Genomic DNA, 16,490 nt, shown 5'->3' with positions numbered 1-16,490 from the left:
GATGTGAAATCAGTAGATGCAGCTGTAGTCTTATGATTTGAACAAATAGCTTTCTTTGATCAAAAGCTAAATCTGATGCTTCTCTAGATTCCATTACTATGGTGAAAGGGATAACTTATGAGAAAACTATTCTTAAAGAGATCAGAATAGACATCTGCTATGTTCTGATGTACAGTTAAAATGTGTACAAGGGTAGATGTTGATTAGGATATGACATCTTCTTTGGGTGAGAAATGGAAAGATATTCAGTATTAAAAGAAAAAGAAGAAAGATAAAGCCAATAAATGTTTCTGCTTGGTGATAGTGGTACAGCTCTATGCTGTATGCTGCTATGCTTGAAATACAGCTGTGTGCTGCTATGCTTGAAAACACAGCTCCCTTTTTTTTTTCTGGCATATAGTTGTGATTTAAAGGTTTATAGCTTGAGCTTAATTCATTCTCTGTCTGTGAATCCTACCAATGAGGCAGCCAAGACTAAGAGGAAGGTGTAGGCTTCAGGTTTGGTAGTATTTTAAAAGGGCTTTTGTTTGGGAGGGCTTTTTTTCCCCTCGTAAAAAATATCCTAGAATATGGACTTTCTTTTGGTTCTGTGTTTCTTCTGACAGATGCTGTTAGCAGGATTTTTCCCCTGGCAGTATGACTGGTTCAGCTGCACAGCTAGCAGCAGTAGCAGGGGCTCTAGCATCTGCCTTTAGCTATCAGCACGTTTACCATTTTATCAGTAAAGGACCTACCATGGTCTTACGGTCTAAAATCATTTTGTAAGCAGTCTCACTGTAACATGGGAGACTAGACACGGAACAGCTGCTGTCGAGGTGACAGGAGCCCACAGCTCTTGGAGACCTATCAAACAAGGCTTCTTCTTGCTGTGGCCACTTGTCCCTGTACCATCAGGATGGTTTTGCTAAAATCATTGCTCAGTGGCAGGACCACTGAGAATATCTCATCGTTTGTGTTTACTAATGCTGTTGTCCTACGAATTTTATTTAAACTATTATAAGTGTAAATATTTTTGGAGTTCTTTGTGAAAACGTGTCTCATCTTTTGGTAGAAACCATGATTTTGTAATAGTCTAGAGAAAATAAGGCACCCCCCCCCCCCAAACTTCCTGCCTCTTCATATGATGCAATGTGTTCAAAGCCAGGACTGTTTTTATGAAGAGGACTACAGTAGTACTGAAGCTTGTAGTTCATAATAATTGAAAGCTGAATCATGGAATCATAAAAATTTTTTATTTGTTTCCAATCAGTTTATTTTGTCTCAGAGATGTATTTATGTATTTTAAGAATACATCAGTATAAGAGCTGAGTGGCTTCAATAAAATACTGGTTTAGTCTGCCATTTTCTGGTGGAAATTAATCTGTTTTATCTTAACTGAACACACATTTACCCAGTTTTTTTTATCATGTCCCCTTGAACATCTTCAGTATCTATTCCTGTTGCATATACACATATATAAATAATTTAATATGTTAACATGTCCTTGCAGAAGTAGCTCTATTTGGAAAAAAAGTATTTATAGACTGTCTAAATATAATGAATATTTATTTCAGATCGTGTCAAAGCAGTAGACCTGCTGTAGTTTCAAAGTCCTGTCTCCTGGATAGAGGCCATTTCAACTATTTTAATTGAGAATAGTATCTGCTTTTGCGATTTGAGTCTACTTCTTCAGTTTTAATAATGATTATTCTTTCATTCTCATTGTTTCTTAATTCTCAGTATAATGAAGCAATCTTCGTATGTCTGGCTAATGTAGTTAGTTACTGCTTGTTGACCTTCTCAAAATGATGATCTGCCAAAGAATTTTTAACATAGTAAGAACAGCTAACTAACGGTGGCCACATTTCTCTGCTGATCCACACCAGTCATAGTTCTTTCCTGATTTTTGTAATCAGACTTTAGATTTTTACAGTAAGTTTGAAGTAAGGAGTGAAGAGACTATGGATTTTTAGTTCTTTTGGGGAGAAATACTTTTTGTCCCTAATAGAGGCAAATTTTAGCTTTGGCTATAGCTTTGTGTTTCTTAGAGTATAGAATATATGTAGGGAAAGTATATATACAGAGAGTATGTTTCTTAGAGTATAGTTCTTTAAAAGTGTTCATATTGCGGTGATTAGTATCTGAAAAATATACACCTTATTAAAAGGAAGCTGAAGGTTTAGATATGATCACTTACTGGCAGGTAGTTTTCCTTCAGCATTAGCCTGGTATGAATATGGTAGCCTGTCTGTAATCAGACATATTCTTTCTTAATATTGGCTCTTTTCAATTATTCATATAACTTTCTGTGACGCAGCAAATTTGATTTCCTTTTAGATAAAGTTTCAAAACTGAAGAAGGCATTTAAGAATATTTTTATATTATGGGGTGATTTCTGTATCTACACGTAACTGCGTAATAAAAAAGGAAAATACTTGAATTGAATGAGGCGTCTTCTTTCCTAGGATAGATGGATGTGAACCTAATACTTGTGTTTTCTGTTTTTTTCCAAACTATAGGGGGCACCCAGCGATTGCCACGCACAATCGGTGTGTCTTTGGCAAAGGAGCTAATCTTCTCTGCGCGCGTTGTAGATGGCGAGGAAGCAAAATCCATAGGGCTGATCAGCCACGTGGTAGAACAGAACGAAGCCGGGGATGCTGCCTACAGGAGAGCGTTAGCTCTTGCGAGAGAATTTTTACCTCAGGTATCACGGATTATTTTGCTTTTAGTTTGAGTTGTGACCAACCATTGAGACTGAGAAAGAACCAGCTGTACAAAGGAAAAAACTCTCACAAAGTTACATTTTACAAAGTTATTCTTGCAGTTATGGTGAGAGCTATCAGAAGTGTTCTCGCTTATGTGTGGTGGTGTTGCTTGGTAAGTATTTCACAGTGAAGCACATAAACTGTATCACTCCTTGTATCGTTGTGATATGGTCTGTGTTTGCATTGTGTATTTTGGCTTTCAAATTTCAGACATAAAAAAAATGTTGTAAAGGTTTTGTTTGTTTGTTTTAGTAAAGCAATTATCTCAGCAGGTTACTCTGTTGCAGCCGAACGCTTCAGAAGAGAGACAAGTCCATATGAAGGTGGACGTATCTCAGTGTAACTGTGATTTTGAGAACATAAAGCCAAATGTAATTTCAGAATTAAAGCAAAACCCATTTAGTACTGGAGGGCCATCTGTTTACTTTTTCGCCTGTGTGTACAAGACTGATGAAAGAATCATGCTCTTGTGTAGTTCTGAATGACATGCTATCTCTGTCTTCCACTACAAGAGCTGAAATGGCATAGTTTTCAGACAGCCATATGCCAGTGTTCAGAGTTTAGCAATTGCCTTTTCCTTCTTGCTTGACTCGTGAACTATCGTAATTAGCTCCCCACTGGGGAGGGGGATGGATTGCCTGGCCCTTTGTGGCACCGAGCTGGAGACCCTGGAGGCAGCAACAGAGCTGGCCGTTCCTTCTGCATCCCCAGTGGGGCTGGATGCATGTGGATGTTTCCACTCCCAGATTTTTCAATATTTATTTTCTTCTCTGATCTGTTACTATAACACAGGTTGGTCATCAACTGCCCAGGTAACATGTAAGCAAAGGGGATTTGATGAAATCCCATGCTGAGAACTTAACAAGTTTATTAAGAAATTTAAGTGTGACCCTTGCAAGAGTCTTTGTAATATCTGATTGCTACAAGTTCCCTTACTGCCATAGAGTGCAAGCTATTTGTTCAGAATAGGAATGTGAGTTTTGAGCTCTTGAAAAACCTGCTTTTCAGCTGAAGACTCCCAGGTGGCAAATTCATAGCAGGCAGTATTAAAGAAAATAAGTAGGAAACCGCTTTATTTGAATCACAAGTGTAACAGCAAAAACTTTCCGTTCGGAGTGGAAAATGTTACAGATGAAATACAGCATTTAGCATTGATTACTTGTGTTTTGAAAACTCTCTTAGAAAGACGAACATGAAAAATAAAATAAACATTTTTACACCGTATCCTGGAACGTTCATTTAGCGTCAGAGCTTCACACTGAAAGCAGTTCCGAAACGTAGGGAAAGCTCTGAGGTCCTGGCAGCTCGTGCAAGTGCAATGCCATATCGCCACTGAAGAGACTGCAGTTGCCTTTTCCCAAAGCAGCAGGCATTAAAGCAATGTGTGTATATTCAGAAGCTGATGCCCATGACAGGTATATGACTGAACTGTTGTGTGGCAATTCAGAGGAGTGTGGAGCTACCTCTGCTCTCTTCCTACCTCAGTTGCTCACAGAAGACAGTCGTAACTTGCCCAATGAAGGCTTTACAGTTGTGTACTTTAGGTTTGAAGCTGTATCAGTTCATTTCATTTTCCCATCTTTCCACATCTCTTCATTGTATGATAATCGGAACATACTAGGACTGATCATGTGAAGCCCTATAATATCCTTTAAGCCTTGTTTTGAAGGGTATTGAGCAATCTCAACATAAGTGGAAGTGATTGGCATCTTTGAAACAAACCCAGCACACTGCTTTGATTTGGCTCTTTCAAAAACTATATGCTTCTTTCACCTTTTCTCAATATTGAAAATACCTATTTGGAAGAAAATACCTACCATAGTCATATAATTTAGGATGTTTGACCCGTTTGCTATCTATTTAATAAAAGTACAAAGTCCAGAGGGCCCCAATACAACAGCATTGATGTGCAGACTCTTCACAGGATAATCTTGTAAAATTTGATGACATGCAAACCAGCTTTTTATTTCATTTTAGGGACCACTAGCAATGAGAGTTGCAAAACTGGCCATCAATCAGGGAATGGAGGTAAGGATCTATACTTCTTGTAATAGTTAGCAGAAGTCAGGGTGGCAACAAGTCTTCTGTAGTGATTTTTTTTCTAGACCTGTTTTTAGCTTCTCCATGTGTAGTCTTTTGAAATCTGTTTGGCCAAAACTTCTTTCTTAAGATTAAACGCAATTTTTTTTATTGTCTGCGTTTATTGATTTCAGACTCCTGAGACTAGAGCTGATGCTGTTTGGACATTTCCATAACAAGGCTTAGTAACCCCACAGCTGTCAGAGAGTAATGCACTCTGTTAATTATTAATACTAGAAAGTAAATGTAAACCACTGTGAATAAGTTGTACTTCAAATGCTGGGAAGAAAAAAATACCCAAAGTGATACTCAACAGTCTGTCAAGGCTTTCAGTGTTATTTTAATAACTAGTAGTTAAAGACCAAAAGGCGTGTTATTGCTTTTTAATAATTTAATACATGCTAGTGTTAAAATTATACCAGGAATCTGTTTTCAGATGTTGAATTTCCACTCCTTGAACACTATTGACCTAGCTATAAAGCTCATTAAGACCCAGCCCTGAACACATCTGGACATGTGTTTTACTTTAGGCTTGTGAATCATCTTGCTGAGCTCAGCAGGACTATTCATACTTAAAGTTAAGTACATGCATAAGTTCTTGCACGAGGACAGCGTATAGTTCAATCTGGGACGAGGGAAAGGCGATCATGTCACATGCAAAATCTGAACCCAACAAGTGCAATTTAAGGTTGGTCTTTTAAGTTTCATAAGCAACCACTGATATAATTGAGTTCAGCAGAGCACACCATCAGTGACTTTTGCCCTGAGGACCAAACTCAGATGCTGTTGTGCAAAGAGTATGTTCATTAAGTTCAAACAGCAAGTAATGATGGAATCCAAGATCTATTTCAGTGGTACCCAGGGTTCAAAAGGCTGCAAGCGAAATTGTCTAACTACCAGATATAATGAACTGGAGCGTCGGTTTATAGGACTAGGGAAGATAGGGTTGGAAGGACTCTGAATGCTCGTCTAGTTTACTCCTGAGTCCCCAAGACAAGATCTCCTGTATAAAAACCAGTCAAGCCAAACACTTGCTCAGCCTATTCATGGCAGAGATTCCCCTGGGAATCTGTGCCACTGCTTCTCTCCCCTTGGCCAACTGCTTGTAGCGCATAGCTGCAGTCTTTGCAGTGGCCTTTTGGAAAGCTGCTAAGTCCTGCAGCAGCTGACACTTAGGAGAGGCAGAGAAGCAGTGAGGAGAAAATTCAGTCGTTTCAGCTGCTCGGACCACCTCACAAAAAAATATCAAATCTGTGTGATGGTGCAGGATTACCGCTGGCCTCATTTTCTTTTTTGTATACATTTAAACTTAAATTTATGTTTACTTTTTAGCATGGCATCAATCTTTTTTATGTGAAGTTATGAAGATGCTTGTTTCAGAACCAATTTTTAAATAATCATGCAGTGCGCTTCATCTTTTTCCCTGTAGTAACTGAAATGATTGCAAACATGCAGCTAGCTAATGGTTTTTAGTCCAGATGATATGAAGTGAAAACCATGCATTCTTTTGACAGTGTTACAGAATAAGGAAACTGTTAGAGAAATCACTAACCACTCTCACCACATGGCAGTGAAGTATTTCTATGTTAAAGTAGTGTAGAAGGAATTTGCAGAAGTGTTCCAGTATTTGGCAAATAGCAGCACAGTATTTAAGTTTGCTATCAGGATATAGGGTGTACACTAAGTGTACAAAAATACGCTTTTAAAAGTATTTTATTCTTTTTCCTCAGGTGGACTTAGTAACAGGTTTAGCAATTGAAGAAGCTTGTTACGCTCAGGTATGTAATGCAGAAAACCCCACAAAACAGGGTTTGTTGGAGCATGTTGTGAAACCCACGCAGAAATACGACTTGAAATTATTCTGTGATTTCTTCTTCAAATATTTTGGTGTTGTATTTAGACCTTCCTTCTACTCACTCTGTTTTTATAAGAAATTTAAGGAAGGAGGTGTAGTTTAGGGCAAAAACATCCTCTTTTCAGGACTATTCAGGAAAAGGGAATGAAGTGCTGTCAGCCCCATACCTAGCCAGCCATGCGTTGTCATACATATAGTCCAGGAACTGCCTTACATTTGCTTTGCTTTGGTTTAATGTGAGATGATATGAAGGACACTTCACTAATATATGCTACGAATGGCATGTGTGCTAACCGTGAGAAAATCAAGACAAACCTCTTTGCCAACAAAATGTGCGAATAAAGTATTTTTGAGTTTGTATGTTCGTGGACATTCAGACAAATTTTTGATCTTGGAAATAGAAGCATCAGCACTGGAGATACAGTCATTTAAAGCATATGGCAATCTGATTAATAACCTAAAAACAAAACGAACAAATAGACAAAATGCCAAGCCCTAGGGATTTTCTCATTGTCATCTGCTCGGAGGACAGTTATACCTTCTTTTCCCAAACTGTTTCTCAGCCTTATGTTTTGCCTTTAAAGGGTCTGGCACTTCCAAATGTCTAAATATATGTTGCAATTTCCACTTCTATATGGTGCATGTTGGACGCATTCAAGAGCTAGTGTTTGTATGAAAATATTTTTTGTGGTATTATTTTTGCTGTCAATAATAAAATGTTACTCTGCTCTTTGTAGACTATTCCAACAAAAGATAGAATTGAAGGTCTTCTTGCATTTAAGGAGAAAAGACCTCCTCGCTACAAGGGAGAATAGAAGAAGCCGATGCCTTTAAAATACCATGGGATAAATGTACTGCTAGGAGGACCACTAAGGTGCACTTTGCATCAGCACCTGGAATATCACAGCCACCAAAGTAAAAGCAAATCATACTGGTGTTGCGACATTTTGAATGTGTCCATACTTGTACTGGGCCCAGATAGATGTGTGTGTCAATTCATGGTCATTACAGTTCCTAAGGGTTGCTCTGTGTACTGGTAAGGTTACAGGTTCATGCAGCATTTTTAAAATTTCATATGTATGAAACTTACCATTCCACAAACAAAAAAGCTCTGTAAATTCTTTATATAGATTAAGCCTGTGTGTATAGATTAAGATGTGATGTTAAGTGTAAGTCTACTGTATCATTTTATGAAAATAAAAGTGACTTCTACGCACCAAAAAAAAGGAATTGTACCAAATATGCATTATAAATGATTCTGTATATCAGCAAAAATTATATTTGAATATTCCAGCTGAATATGTACCTTATTAATAAAGCTAAGGGAAATGAAAAGGATTATTGTTTGGAAAATGTTAAGCTTTATTTATCTGACTTACGCTATTGTAAGTAAAATGAAATTAACTTTGAGAATAGCACATAATGGTGTCCTTTTGATGAAGTCATTGCCATTATATTCATTTAATTGTATTACATTAAGACATCTTCCAGGCCAGCCTTTAATTATACATTCTTGTAAGTTAAACTCAGCTTTGTCTTAAATTCTTGCAAAATGTCATCTGATCAACGCTGTCTGCTATGAAGGAACTTTATTTCACTTGCCCCAGTAATTTTAAATTTTTGATGCATTAAAGATTTCTCAGTGCAGGGATGTGACTAATACACTGTTAAAGCTAGAATTCTCTTCAGCCCCAAAATGCTGGTTTTGCGGGTTCTAATACTGTGTGTTTGTGTACAACAGGGCTAAAACTGAAAGGTTTTTTTATTCGGTGGAGGCCTCAGGGTTCTTTTCATATGTTGAAAGGGAAATCCAGTAGGTTATGAGGTGAGAAAACTATTGTGATTCATACTGTATATTTGCTATGGTAATGGCATATACAGCAAATACCTGGAAATAGCCTTGTAGAAAGTATTTTTGTTAACCTGACTGGAAAATAGCCTCTGCTAAGCCACGTTTATCTTTTTTATATGGAAACAAATTCCTTTGTATTTGGTTACCGTTGTCTAATGAAACGTGTGTAGGCTCTGCTGTTTCTGCAACATTAACTATGGCCACTGTCCATATCTGTGGTGATAAAGCAGCTGATCAATGTGAAATGACAAGAACTCATTTAAATTCGTATTTAGATGTATCTTTACATGTAAATTGATTATAACTGGTAGCACACACACTTTGTTGACAGGTAAACTTGCTGAGTCGATCATTTCATGCATGACAATTTGCAAATAAACTACCGGTGCTTGTTTTGATAGTCATGTAAAGCCTAGAGGGTCATTTTCTCCTGTTTTTGAAATGCTAACATGTCATTTTCATTTTTACTGAGTAGGAAATAATTATGTTAATGGGAGAAAAAATATTAAGTCTGTGCTGACTGGTTTGTGTTTCATAACTTTGATATACAGTCTGGTTATTGAGCTGCCTCTGGTTTTCTAACAAGCGCTGATTAAGTAACTTCTGGGAATGTCTATTTGAAAAATTCGAATGACATTAAATACTATGGCATAACTGTGCTGTCCAACATCCTGTGTAGATTCTTGCCTTTAACTCATTTTGATCTCAGAAAATAATTTTGTTGTCATAGTACTCTCTCCATTCCTTTTTCTCAGGAGAAGACATTGCCACACTGTGGCAGTTTGAGTCCCTTCTTTGAAGTCAACAGTTTGAATGTTATTGCAAAGTGCATTCCAATTGGACAATCTTTGAAGGTACTTATTAATGATATTGAAACAATTGTAAAGGAACAATAATTTAGTGAAAGATGCATCAAGCATTTGTTGTCTGTTATTAAGTAAATAACATTATGATGACTGCATTGCTCATGAGTAACAGCAGTATTAGAATTCTGTTCCCAAAACGGGGGATTTGTAAAAGAAATGCTCTTACAGAGCATAACTTCTCCGTATGAAAATTATCCTTCTTCAAGTGTTCAGGCTGTGCAGATCCAGTTCCTGGTAGAGCCATGCTTTGCTCCGCAGTACCTCCTAGGTAAGTGTCCCCTGATCCCGGCTGGTTCCCTGGAAGGTTATTTCATGGTTCCCAGGCATAAGCAGCTTTTCCTCCTGCTTCCGCTGAGCTCAGGTGAATAGTGGGCTCCTCTGCACTTCACTACTAAGTTGAGTGTTGAGGAGGTGATCTTTCCTTGAGTGGATCTCCTCTCAGCAGTCTAAGTGCAAGTGCAACTTATTATTCCTTTGAAATTGTTGGTTTTATGCAGAAATACTGTGTGGATTTATGACCCATATCATTTTAACTTTTGATCTATGAATATGTTAATGTTTTCTCAATGATATTGTTGAAGTAGGTTCTCACTAAATTTACTGAATTTCTGGATAAAGTTTTCAGAGCGGTCTGAATGACTTAAGTCAGTTTGTTGCTTTTGAGTATCTCACCTGCTACTAAGAAATTTGGTGTTTTATTTATTTTGAGGTTGTGTAACGGTATAGTTAGCACTTGAGGATGTTGTCCTGTGGAACATTTCTTTGAGATTTGCAGAGCCATTTGTCAAATTGTTGAAATTTATGTGAGTTTACAGACAGTTGTTCGTAGTTCTACTTCAGGGTTCATATCTATGCTTGTCCAGAGCTGCTTTTAACCAGCTGCATTCAAAATACTAGGCACCAGTATATATCATGTGCAGCTGCTTTATCAGTTATTTCTTTATGATACGTACAACCGTAACCAAGTTTGTTGAGTGCACCAGAAATCCGTGGTTTCTCAAACACACGAGTGAGATGTCACAGTACCAAAAAAACCCTTGTAGATGCAAAACGAAAGGAGTAGTTGAAACATCTTAATTTAAGACACTTAGTTTTTTGTTACATTGCTTTTCTGTTAAGCAGATCCCTGAAAAGCTGTGTACTGAGACTGTAATGAAGAATTACAATAAGAAGGTCTTTGAAAACCATTGCTGTTTTGTGTGGTATACATTGAACAGGATGTGCTTTCATGGCTTATTTGTGGCATTTTAGCCTTGTTCTCTGACACCTAAAGACACCACTGAAAAGTCAGAGGGGTTCATTGGCTAATGAGGGTGATACAGTTACTTTATTCAAGGTGTGATGATTATGATGATGATGTGGTTGTTTTAAGATGTTCTTTTTGTGCACACTTTTAGAAAGACAGCTGTCTCCAAAAATGTGAAAAAGGAAAATAATTGCAAACAGATAAACCAAAAGGAGAGATGTGTTCAGCTAAAAGGTAATGAAGTTCCTCTTGTGTATTTTGAGGGATCACAAAGGCTACTTTTCCTGTTTGTCTTTTTTCTGTTGGTATTTTTATTGTCTGAGTCTGCAGCTCAGATAACAGGGTACAGGGAGCACTTTTAAGAACTTGCATGGGTTTTTACTTCTAAGAATGCTATATGTTTTATAAATATAATTAGGGGAGTTTTGAACATGTTCCCAAACAGTTTTTTAGATGGATAAGAAATGATCAGGCTATCACCAAAGATTTGCTGCTAAGATACCTATTTCATTCAATACATGATTCAGATCACACTCAGTTTCAACCTTTGAATAGAGTTGAATGAAAGTTTTTATTAGTTGTACAGAAGGTAATATGTTTATACAATGTATTCATTATCCATTATAATATCTATATGTATATATGGGCATGTGCATATACACACTTGTATTTGCGTATGCATAAAGATATATATAAATAAAATTGTTCAGACTATCAGACAAGATCAAACCCCCTCAGGATGCAGTAGTAGAATTGTACTCCAGAAAGTTTTGAATTTGTTTGTGCAAGAGCACTTCAACTGATACCAGCAAAAACCTTGAACCCCATAAAGAACACGTTATGTTTGTTACAAGTAGCATTACTTATGATGTACAAGTTCTGTAATACAGAAAATCTATTGCAGCAACGGCAGTCAAGTAGCGCAAGGAGGTGCATATATATGCCATGTATCTCATCATTCACATACGGTAGTTCAAGGCCAAAATAAAGGTAGCAGAAGTCAAAGTGAGTTCTAAGTTTCAACAAAGGTGTGGCATGCCAGAGAGTGCATTCTTTCCAGTCCTACAGTATCACTTGCTTCTGCAGTTTGGACAGGCCTACAGTAATCATGAGCAGCTCATTAATCAACAAGTGTCATAGATTATAAGATCAGTCTCCACCCCCCTTTACTGAGTCTAGACTTAGATTTCATCTTCAAATTTTATCTAGTAGATAATTCTTCCAAGGACACTCATTCACATGGGAAGAAATATGAAGTATGTTAAAAGAATTTATTATAGAGGGCGTGAACGTTCTGTGTCAAAGCTAAATCCTATTGCAATTCTTGAGTTCAAAATAGTACATTAACCCTCTAAGGCATGCTCTGTGCATGTGTGTTCATAAACTCTTCAAAGTTCTGGCTAGTGACTGCTGCTCTTTGATTATAATTTTGAAAGCATATGCTAATAAAGCTTTTATAACATATTTACATTAAAGAAATGAGAATGTGTTACAGTTTTCTCATTGCATAATGCAACTTTCAGAAGAACAAGAAGAATTTGTTTTGTTTTTTTTTAATCTTATGCAGCAAATAGTTCTTTCTTTATTCTAGCAACTGGTTTTAACCTAGCAACTGATTATCTAGCAACTGATTTAACATTTTCCTTTAAGCATAAGGGACTTTGTGATATCATCTTTGGCTCAAATCTTTCTAGCATGTTAAAAAAATCTGAATGCCACTTGTATAAATTCTTTTTAAAAAAATGTGTCTGTCCTATGCAGCTTAGAAAGACAAAGTTTGAAATTTAGATTGTAGGGATAGAGTTGTGAGGGTTGTGTTTTCATTACATATGAATGTTAACAATATGTCTGTATGCTTATGTAGAAGGAGTTTGACTCTGCATCTTTTATTCATGTGATAGGTCCATACTGTCAGGACTGTGGTCTTCAAAAACATGGCTGTATCTGAACTATTTATGTAAACAAATGTAAGTATTCCCAGATTGTGACCACTCAGGATTCAATCCTGAAATCCTAGTTCATGTTGAATAGTGTTTTAGTTGTGTTCTTCTGGCCAGCCTCCTTTTCCAAGTAGTGGTGAAAGCAGGAGAGAGCCAGTGAGCATGTTTCTAAGAAGCAGTGGATGTAGGAAAAGATGGATAGAAGAGATGTTTTGTCCAGTGCTTTCAGGTTGCATGTTTAAGTCTAATCCACTTCAACACAACCATTTCTGATATCTTTATGAGCAGCTCCACAAAGTGGACATAGATACTTCTGTATTGGGGTGTTTTTTTTTTCTCAGCATTTGAGTTCTAGACCTTAATCCCTAGTAGAGATCATAATATCTAAATATAATTCTTATGCTATCTATATAAGGTATGAAAGGAGGTGGGATCTAAATATAATTCTTATACTATCTATATAAGGTATGAAAGGAGGCGGGATCCACAAAGAACAGCATAATGAAAAGGGTTCTGCCGAAGTTACTGGTTGGTAAATGAAGACATGGATATGTTTTAGGCCTCATTTTTCTTCACTACTTTGTGCTCGAGAAAGTTCCTCTCTTTGTTCTGGATTTACAGCCCTAAACTTTGGAGTTTATGGCTCTTATCCTTTTTGTTAAAGCTAAGCTGAAATCAGTCCTTTTAGAAAAAGTGAAGAGGATATGTTGCAGCCCCTTGATTTGTCTAATTGCTCAGCAGCTGGAGTACTCACAAAAGACCAGAGTGACTCGGTTTCAGCTCCTGCCTTTCTCTGAATTGGTCTGAACTTAACACTCCTACCAGAGTGACCTGATCACTGGATGATCTCAGTCACTCCTGATGAAACTTTTCTGCTTAAATTACTCTTCAAATTAACTTGCTGAGACATGGCAAGATATTAGCCTCTTGGTTTGAAGAGGGAAGACCTGTCTTGCAGACCCTCACCCAGTGAGTATCACACTGTTTCCTTAGTATGTACAGGAGCAAGGACTAGACCCCTCCTTGCTTTCCTCTCATCCTCAACATCTTCATACGGTGGAGAGTTGTGTCTGTCGAGTGGGAAGGTGCCTCCTGCGTCAGACTCCTTAGCTGTGGAAGGCTTCATCTGTAAGTCCTAGAAGGCCTTAGGTGCAGCGTGATGCCATTGTTTAATACTATCAAGACTGTGACTTCCCAGGGAAAAGCAAAATCTCAACAGCTAAGCAGGAATTTTGAGAACCTAAATTTTGGACTTGGGCTCCTCATTCCTTGCATAGATGTAGTTTTAGGTGTATGCTTCTGTGACTGCACTTCTAGAAAGCTTTACATTTTAGGAATATTGATTAAGATTAGAAATACTTCTTTAGAGTAAGCGAGGGATATCAGAAATGACTTTAACCACCACTGACGTAGTCAGTCCCATGATGGAACTAGGTTGTTATTAACATGTACTAATACTTATGGAACCTTTTAAGACGGAAAGGCAAATCTGGCTGCCCCTTTCTCTACCAGCTCCCCAAAGTAGTCAGACTGCTATCAGAAAGGTAAAAGGAAAACCCAGGAAGTCAGGGAGAAGATGGTATAGGAGCAGCAGAAGCAGAGTTACAATACCAGAATGTTTCCCTGTGCTAAAGCGATCACATGAAGCTGGTTATTCCAGCTGTACAGCCTCATTCTGCCAGCAGGGAAGCACAGAGTAGCTGTGTACAAGACAGAATTTGGATCATTTTGTGTGTGCGTGTATGTGTAATATATAAAATGCATGTCTGTATGTCCACTCTGCTTGCAGCACATAGTTTCAAGATTGTTCATGGAAGCTTCTAAAGCATTATTTCCATTGCTAAAATAGCTCATTAAAACCATGTCTCCGCAGGTATGTGTGTTTAAAGTTACAAAAACATTTTGTCCTATACATGCTTTCATATTTTGTATAATTACAGCATATTTATCTGAAGTGTTTCGCAAGTATACTTTTGTGTAATACTGGTAGGAGATTAAGTAATAGCTGCTTACTAGCATTGTTGCTCAAGAACATCAAATGTTACTGTGATGTACTGAGATTTGAGGTACCAAACACACTTTTGGCTGCTTTGTTCCTTTGACCTTTATGCTCTTCGGGATAATAAAGCAGTCCTGTAACGATGCGTATGTTTTCCTTTACACAAATGCCAGTAACCACTTGAACGGGGCACTTGATTCCAGTTTTGATGGGTGGTGCCTATAATGGACAACGGTAATGTGTTGAAGCCAAGTTGGCCATCTTTACGCTTCCCAGTGCCAAAAACTTCAAAGCTTCTTCCTTTTAGAACTCTAAAGCAATACAAGTTTGTATTTCTTCATATCATCAAACTTAATTATTGGCAATAAGCAACTGCTGGCAGGAGCAGCACATCACATGGCTCCATTTCTGCTTTAGAAAAGGTCAGCATATGGCATAAACACTTTGCTGTATTATGCAGCCTTGTACTCTGATCACATAACACATGCTTCAGAAAGCGTTATGCAATGTTATACTCACTGATTAATGACTGCTTGCACAAGAAGTTTTTCATTACCCTGAATGCTAGCATCCTGGGAATGATTAACTTTGTGACATAACTCTCATCGCATAAATATGGAAGATTCAAATATAGCCTCAAAATAACGTGTTTCAGAAATAACTGAAGACTTTCCTGCTTAGTACTGTGTACAGTACATGATTAACAACTGCCTTAAACCTTCAGAGTGGAATGGAAAAGCCTATTTGGGAGAACTGCAAACAAGATTTATTTTTAGGGGTTAAAGTTTCACCCAAGATGAATTTTTGCACACAGCAGCATCTCATTAGCAGTGTTTTTCTTCTGCTTGTGTAAGTTTGAATTTCCTGAGAAAAATCTGTGCCAACTCTTTCCAATGTTCAGCCAGTGAGTTAAACAGAGAAAGTTAAATCTAGACCTTCTTTAGACCAGCAACTGCATGTGTGTAGTGCATGCAGTTGTGTGCCTAAAGCAGCTTGGTTATAGCAGAGTAAGTTCACAGTAATTGCTCTCTTTTTTTCTGCGAGCAGAATAACAAAGCAAAATGTAGATCTGAATGAAGCAGCTTGCTAACTTAGGGCTGAACATGATTACATATTCACATTTAACATTTTCTATTCATTGATCATTCCATGTTCAAATTTTGCAATTTCTTATGTTGAAAAGCATGATTACACAGCATCACAGATGTGATCATCTTCAGGAAGTACAAAACAGGAAAAACCTGTAAAAATAAATGTTCTTCACCGTATTCCTCCACATATGAAGATTCATCATGTTTTTTAAGTAATGTCAATTGCTACTAGTTATCTATGTTTGCTAGCTTGGTTAGGAGAAAGTTTGTTTGCTTATATGGAAGTTCAGCCCACAGGATCAGTTTTCACAAGGAAATAACCGTACTAAACTTCTTCTATTTATTCATTTGCATTTAAGTGCCAGAGTGAAAAAAATTACATCTGCTTTTTATGATTCTCGCTCATGTAAATCATCCTTACTCTCTCAAATAGTCATGTTAAATAAAGCTACTTTAAGTAAAGGCTTTATAATAGGAGGGCTGGTTTAGGAAAGTTACCATACTACTTCGTGTGTTCCATTCCTTAAAAAATAATCTCTGGAAACAAATAGAGAGGGTAAACATTGACTTTTAGTATGTTCCCTTTAATTTTTGCCTTTTCCTGCATTCCAACTCCTACAAGTAGTAGCAAAGGCTAAAGGAAACAGACTCTGACTAAGCATTAGCTACCAGCGTGCCCTCATTATAGCTGAGAGCTCTTATTCTCCCTTAGCCTACGTGCAGAGCCAGCTAGTCTTTCAGCTGTGATGACGAAATGCCATGCATTTCTTCCTGGAATAGTACGCAGATAAGAGGCCACTTGTTATGCTGAGGTT

General features: G+C 37.5%; 1 protein-coding gene across 5 annotated transcripts in view; it reads left to right on the top strand.

The window, feature by feature from the left end:
• The window catches only part of LOC135323466 (methylglutaconyl-CoA hydratase, mitochondrial), a 111,254-nt gene extending 103,235 nt beyond the window's left edge, over nt 1–8,019 (top strand). For 3 of the 5 annotated variants that reach the window (XM_064500756.1, XM_064500754.1, XM_064500758.1), the window contains 4 exons: nt 2,499–2,686; nt 4,725–4,775; nt 6,557–6,604; nt 7,419–8,019. In XM_064500756.1, the coding sequence (XP_064356826.1) occupies nt 2,499–2,686; nt 4,725–4,775; nt 6,557–6,604; nt 7,419–7,496 (365 nt within the window). In that variant the 3' untranslated portion in view covers nt 7,497–8,019. Of the gene's footprint in view, nt 1–2,498; nt 2,687–4,724; nt 4,776–6,556; nt 6,605–7,418 lie in introns of those variants that run through there. The other 2 variants (XM_064500755.1, XM_064500757.1) reach the window with 1 other exon arrangement.
• The last annotated feature ends 8,471 nt before the right edge of the window (nt 8,020–16,490 follow it).

This window comes from Dromaius novaehollandiae, chromosome W (assembly GCF_036370855.1).
Source record: "Dromaius novaehollandiae isolate bDroNov1 chromosome W, bDroNov1.hap1, whole genome shotgun sequence".
NCBI lineage: Eukaryota > Metazoa > Chordata > Aves > Casuariiformes > Dromaiidae > Dromaius > Dromaius novaehollandiae.
The sequence above is the reverse complement of the archived record's forward strand: the minus strand, read 5'-3'. Positions and strand labels throughout refer to the sequence as shown.